The sequence below is a fragment of the Carica papaya genome, chromosome 8 (assembly GCF_054855325.1).
Source record: "Carica papaya isolate Zhongbai chromosome 8, ASM5485532v1, whole genome shotgun sequence".
In the NCBI taxonomy this organism is placed as follows: Eukaryota; Viridiplantae; Streptophyta; class Magnoliopsida; order Brassicales; family Caricaceae; genus Carica; species Carica papaya.
In genome coordinates this window covers 26,388,048-26,395,194 of record NC_142316.1, presented here as the reverse complement: position 1 = coordinate 26,395,194, position 7,147 = coordinate 26,388,048, and the positions used below count along the sequence as shown (strand labels likewise).

The 7,147-nt window shown below is 34.4% G+C and overlaps 1 protein-coding gene across 2 annotated transcripts; it reads right to left on the bottom strand.

Moving 5' to 3' along the window:
* Nucleotides 1-5,351: 5,351 nt before the first annotated feature.
* Nucleotides 5,352-7,147, bottom strand: LOC110820435 (NAC transcription factor 25-like). 2 transcript variants are annotated; one of them, XM_088209473.1, is made up of 3 exons: nucleotides 6,481-7,147; nucleotides 6,118-6,344; nucleotides 5,352-5,991 (listed from the first exon to the last, which is right to left on the bottom strand). In XM_088209473.1, the coding sequence occupies exons 1-3, from the start codon at nucleotides 6,662-6,664 to the stop codon at nucleotides 5,650-5,652; spliced, it is 753 nt and encodes a 250-aa protein (XP_088065599.1). In that variant the 5' UTR covers nucleotides 6,665-7,147; the 3' UTR covers nucleotides 5,352-5,649. The 2 variants fall into 2 exon arrangements, with proteins under 2 accessions (XP_088065599.1, XP_021905628.1); XM_022049936.2 differs by having other exon boundaries at nucleotides 5,362-5,991; nucleotides 6,118-6,395; nucleotides 6,481-7,141.

The window sequence follows — 7,147 nt, the reverse complement described above, 5'->3', positions numbered from 1 at the left end:
TTTAAATAAATAATAATAATATAATTTGTACAAATTAAATAGATATGCATAATTAATTACGGTTGCTAATGGAGCCCGAACCGGACATATTTCTCTATAAATTCCTGTTTGATTTATTTTACAGTTTAAATACATTATGGTATCTAGTTTATTTATTCTATAGTTTTGAATGCATGTATCACTGCTTACTTCACTACTGTTTGATTTTGAGAATCTAAGATATACTTGCTTTGTTGGATGAACGTTACTTGTGTATGCATTCATGTTTGAGTTGGTAACGGAGACTAAGGACAAATAGGAATGAGATGAGATTTGATAAATGGATAAGATGACAGCCTTACTAGATATCCTAGGAGATGGTGGACGAACCGAGTTTATAGGGAACTCTACCGTGAACGTTGTCTCATACCGGATGGGGTATGGAGACTTGATTATTTGGCGCCCATACCGGACGGGGTATGAGGACGGCCCGCTTCACCCTCATACCGGACGGGGTATTGAGGTTTATTATTTTGACGCTCATACCGGAGGGGTATGGGAACGGCCCTGAAATTAAATTTGTTAAGGGAAATAGTTCACGTGTGGCTGAATTCGATCAGAAACCTCTATGAATCCCCATAGATACTAGTAGGCTGATAAAAAGGGGCAATTGTTGTTTGATGATTTGAATATAAAAGTATGATATGTGTTATGTTACAGATTCTATATGAATTCATGATATTTATAATGTTATATTTTCCGTAGGTTGTTTTTATGAATCTCACTGCGGTAAGTGGACGGTAAATAGTTTGATTATTGATAAATGAATTTGTTTAAAATTTGTGCTCTATTGGTTGTTTTTAGTTTTCTACCAACTTTTACTTCTGTGACGATGATATAGTGTGATGTTCTTACTGGGCTAGTGTAGCTCATTCCTTATTTAACAATTTCAGATCAGAAGGACCTAGTTCTCGAGCCCGATCCACAAGAAGACGACAAGTAGATACTAGATACTTTATAGTTTACTTTATTTTTCTCATTTCTCATATTTCCTTTAGAGAACTTATTCCGTGATATTGTTTAATACTTTTAAGTTATTGTGTAAGGGATGTTAACCTTAATCTTTTATTTCGCTTCCGCACTCAGATTATTATATGTATTTTTTTAAAAAATTTCGGGGTCGTTACATCCAGGGAGACCGGTTCTAGATGGAGTGGATGGTGTCTGATGTGGTAGAAACAGTAATGGAGCTCTACCTTTAGGAGGATATAGAAGCGATCCTGAATCACTAGATAGGCATTTCGCTAGAAGGAATTCCCATTTTCTTATTAGGGTATTTCACATTTTAGTAATATTGATTTTTATTGAAATTGGTGGCAAAATGCAATTTGAATTTTTCTCTATTGAGCATAACTTAAATTGTTTCGGTGGATGAACAATTAGAAAAATTACTATGCTTGGTTCAATATATGTAACAAGATGATCAAGTTCCATGCTAGATATAATCGAACTGATTAGGCTCGTGAATTTTATTTTCGAGATGTAAAAATGGAGGTACGATTATTGTTATTGTTGTCGTCATTCATTTAGAAAATTTTCTGTTTGTATAGGACAACTTTTGTATCATTCTAGGTTACTAAAGAAGTTATTTGCTATATGCGAGCCTTATGTTCAAACTTAGAGTTCTCTTATCAATACACAAGGTCGAGCGGGTCAATGGTGCTGGGCTATGAATATCATTGAAGACATGCTATGCTATTTTTATTTCTCTTCACTACCGATCCTAGTGGGGCTTATTTGATGGGAGTTTCCTTGTCTTTCTTTTCACGTTAAAAGTGGAACCCGAGTAAGGAGGAAATGTTTGAAATTCTTTTTGGGTTAGAATTTTTCATTTATCATAAACTACAAATTTTAGTACCCATTAAGAATGTGGTTGTGATTATTTGAAAGATTTATAGAAAAAATTAAAATATCACCGAAACATAAATATTCTTTTTCAATGTTTTGTAATAGATGCTCAAGGAACCTAACTTATCCAATTGCCTTTTTCTCTTTAGTTATTCTTTTTTAGTTGTCCAGTATTGACTAATCTAAATCAAACAACTGATTTTTGATTGAGTCACATTTTCATACTATTTAGAAATCCAAGTAGTCACACCCATCTCGTTTACTCTTTAATATAGTTGCAAAATTTAGTTTTTTGATTTTGAACTACTGTAATCCCCAATTATGTAATAACTATATCTTTTAATAATAAGAAAAAAAGTAGAACAATACCCGTATGTAACCTAGAAACTTAGGGCTCATTTAATACATGGAAGTATTTTCGGATTTTCATTTTCTAAATTTATATATATTTCATTCACAAACCATATTAAATACTTAATGAGAGATAATAGTAAAAATGACGATAGAGAGAAAAACTTAAGATGTTAATTTTAATATTTTCGAGGAAGCTACTCTGCTTTGCTTTGATTATCACAAAGATATCATTCTCTCACACTTTCATGAGGTTTAAGAGATAGTTTTTACTTATTTAGTGCATCTTTATTATTACTTTTAGTACCTTCTAGCAAACTATTTTCTTGTGCTTTGATTATGACACAGAGGTATAATTCTTACACACTTTCATGAGGTGGAAGAACTATATATTTGTGAAATAAAAACCGTGTTCATATACTAAATGGAATCTTAGCTTTTACTTATTTAGTGCATCTCTTCATTCATTATTATTTTCCTTCTTTTCCTGAGGTGTTTGGCATCAATTTAAAACTAACAACTATATGCTGAAGGTCTGAAAACCTAACGCTGTTGCGTATAATGTATTAAATTTGCATACGCTTCACGTGTACTGAGTAAAGAGGGTTTTCAGTCCTTTAAAAGATAGAGCAAAATGGCCTTTGCCCAGATGTTGTTTCTTATACATTCTTGATCACATCAACCCTTGGACGCAAAAGAAGTATTTGACATGATGAAGAGAGATAATTGGAAACCCAATCTTGTTAGTTATAATGCATTTTATGCCTACGAGTCAATTGGTTCGTTAGCTAAAGCAGTAGATGTATTGCGTCAAATGGAGCAAGATGGCGGTGAATCAAACATCTGTCTTGATATGCACTCTCCTGGCTTCCTGTGGCCGTTGTCGTCAAAAGGTGAAAGTTAATGCCATTCTTTCTGCAGCAGAGTTAATGCTTTTGGGAGCTCTGTGAATGTGAGAAACCTCTAGGTTTGTTCAGAACTCTGAGAAAAAAGAAAGTCATGCCTGGATCTCTTAGTGTGACAAGTGGTTGGTGTAATATGTCAAAATATGGTGAAGCACTCAGTTTTGATGAAATGATGGATCTAAAAATTTCTTTGACAAAGGAGGTGTATTCGCGTCCTTAAATTTTGTAAATTAATGGATGAAGTTGTAATGAAAAATCTATAAAAAACAAAATGTACGAAAATAGAAAGAATTTTTGTTATTTTTCTGGCAAAATTCTCACAGTTATATGAAGAGATCATGAACTGAAACAATTTTGGTGAGTTTATAGATCAAATTGTAATGAAAAATATTTTTAGACATAATTTGTAAGTTTAGCCAATAGTTCAAGAACTAAATCAATGGGGTTTTCTTTTTCTTTTTCCAACTTTCTCCTTTTGCCTACATGCTTGCAGATGGTAAGAAAAGTTAACAATATCTTTTTGCAGGTACTGCGGTAGATGGAGGATGCAGGAATTCGACCTTTGAATGGAATGTTTTGTGATATATCCCATTTGCAACAAAAGGCTGGTGGAGCCGAGTATGCACCTGTAATAGAAGGAGTGTGTAAGCAGATGCTTGTTTGTTGCAACATATTTCATTGGACTAGAATATCTCTTTAACTGGCATGTTTCGTCACTCTCCATGATTCTTATAATGACTAAAAGAGCTTGTATGAAATTCCAACTGAACTTCATATGGGAAGGGCGATTGTGCCTTGGTAAGAAACTTTAAGAGCTTGTGTGTTTAAATGGCAGAACCTCTTCTGAGTGGCTCATTTGGCCCTAGATTACTCTAATGAGATCCTTTAAAGTTGAGTAAACTATTTTGTGCGTACCTAATGTACATTATACCGGCATGTAAAATTTAATTTCTTTGTCACACTTGGAATACATATGTAAGATCCATGTATTTTCAAACTGTTAGTAGGAATTATTTCTTGAAAATGATGCTTCCCTTCTAACCCTACCTACCCTTGAGTTTTTCGGTGAAATCCTGAAAACGAAGGCAAAAATGGTGGTTCAAGATTTGAGATTTTGAAGTGCATCTTTATCGTCCGGTTTAACCCTAGAGTTGATGGGTTATGACCCTGAGCTTGTTGCTATTATACGTATTGTACATAATAATAGTTTCTTGTGAGAGAGATTTTGAAATTGATTATTCAGTTGTTGACGGTTAAGTTCGTTAACATTGGCTTCTTTCTTGATTGAATCTTGCCACATAAATGTCAACTTCAAGATTTGACAAGTTCAACTTGGATGAACTTGTTTTGGTTTTGGTTTTAATGCATATTTCTCTATATTTTAACATATATATATATATATATATCAAGTTTAGGACCTAAAAAAAATTTCTACTCTGATATGTATTTAATTAGAACTTTAGATTAAAAAAATATGTTAAATGAAGAGATTTATTTTTTTAAACATCTAACTTAATATAAACTAAAAATAAAATCTTTTAAATTTAATTAAATTATTAGACAATAATCTAAGTTATTAATTTTTTGAAAGAACATAACTTTTTTAGTTAATATACTTGTATTATATCTGGAAAATAATAAATTAAATTTGATGTTCTTTGGGGCAGCGGAGAATATTATTTGAACCCAAATGTTAACTTTTAACGAAAAATTTATATCATTTAAAATTTCAGCAAAATTAAATAAATTATTTATTCTATTTAAATAATATATGAGTTGAAAATTGGGTATTATGAACTTTAAAAAAAATAATAAAATAACTCAATTTTGAAGTTTATGATAAAATTTTTTAGCTTATTTAATAATTACTATTTTTATAAGTACTAAATATTGCAAGGCTAAAATAATTTATGTTATATCTTTAAGAAAAATTCAAAAAAACTCATGGTATACCAACAAAAAAAAAAATACAGTGACCTAATGTTTGAGTACTAGACACTAAAGAAATCAATTATCCTACTAAGAACGATTCTAATGACCATCAACAAAATAATACCTATACCCTAAACTGGCATAAATGGATTGATAGAGAATTTTTAAGTAAGCAAGTATTCACTTAGTTGATTAATTTAATATAAAAACTATATATTCATCAACTTTTTTAATCCATTATCCTATTGTGAGTGTTTACCCGGGATGTACCATCCAAAACTCAAATTGAACATCCAAAAATCTTATGCTTCCTTGTTTCTTTAAGGCCATTAATTTCCTAAAAATCACACTGCATTGGTATTACTATTTCCACTGCAGTTCTTACGGGAAACTTTGCTGCAGTTGGATTAGTTGCAGAGAAAACAAACTGTTCTAAATGACCTCCTTCCACCATTAATGAAGAAACAGCACTTGCAGATTCATTCTACTTGACCAACAAAACCGAGTATCTCCATTGGCAGATTCAGACTGAAAAAACAGAAAAAAGAAAACAGAACTCAATATGAAACGCTTCTTAATTCTTTTTATTCTCATCATCACAATCAGAATTATCTGCGACGACCACACCAGATGTGTTTCCCTTTCTTCGCTTAGTGTCTGGGAGATCTTCCAATGGGTCCGTCAATGACGCCGGCGGCTTATCCTCTTCCTTACTATCTAGCTTATTAGAAAAGAAAAGAGCTGTGGCGGCGGCTGCTTCTGCTGCTGCTGTGCGAAGAACATCATCATATTCATCCAGAACCCTCTCGGGAGCTATGTTTGAGTTTCGTTGCCTTCCTCCCGCCGCTGCCTCCTCTGTATCATAGACATCAACGTCCCCTTTGTTTATCAGCTTATACACCACCCATTTCTCAACCTGATTGTCAATATCCAAGAACAGTAGTTTCATACCCATCATCATTGTGATTAACCTCAAAATGATAAATTCTAATTTCTTTATCGTTTTTAAGATAACCAGTTCTCTTTGTTTATACTCACGTACGTTGTCCGGTTCAGCGGAAGGAGAAAGAGGTTCATCAGTCAAGAACGCCCTATACTCATACATGACCCACTGGGTTTCCGATCCATCGGCTGCAAAGTAGATTAGTTCCCTTTTTTCACCAATCTTGTCGTCATTAAAAACAATTTCCTCCGCATTTTCACTCGGTGGTTTCCAGTATCCCCTTCCACCAACTGCATCATCTCGATGATCATCTGCAACTAAAATCCCTGTTCTTGCAAAAAAATACCTCTCTAAATCTCTCCCCAGAGGCACTTTATCTGCCGCAACAAAGAGAGCGAGCATTCTTTTGTAACGAAATCTTTAAACACAGAAATCTAAGAGGAAAAAAAAAGGAAGTCTCACCAGCGAGTTCTTCAGGATTCGTCCATTTGTCAATGGCGGCCGTCTGGATTCTGTTGTAAGGCAACGACAGGCCCATGGCTTTGGGGCTCAAGAAATGGCTTATTAGCTGATGATCATTCGGGTGGAACCTGCGCAAGGAGAGCAATGACATTAAGTTCGCCATGCCGGCGGCGCGGAAATCCATAGTGGGTGTAGTTGAAGAAACAGAGAGAGGAAGTTAGTGGAGTTTTCTTGTAGAACAGAGGGTGGGTGGTAGAGAAGAAGAAGAAGAAAATAAGGAGAGAGGTAGAGGAAGTGGACGAGAGAGAGTATTTTTTTGTTCTTTTATTTTCTCTAAGAGGGCGTGATAACACAGCCACTTGATATAGACCAGATAACGTGGCCGTTACTCTCTCTCCTTCCTTCATCAACTAACGAAATGGTTACTGCAGCTCCTCAAATCCCTTATGCTTCCTGCAACTTAGCCAAACATCTGCAAAAATCCACCAAAACGTCGCCGCATTCGATGAGAAAAATTCAGTGCTGGTTGACTATGACAAGGGTCAGCGCGACGTATCGACTCGGATGAGTGGACTCAGCATAGCTGAGATTCCAAGACGGTAGTCTTTACGCATTCTGGGAGACCGGTTCCAGATGGATATGATGGTGCCTGAGGTGGTGAAAAGAA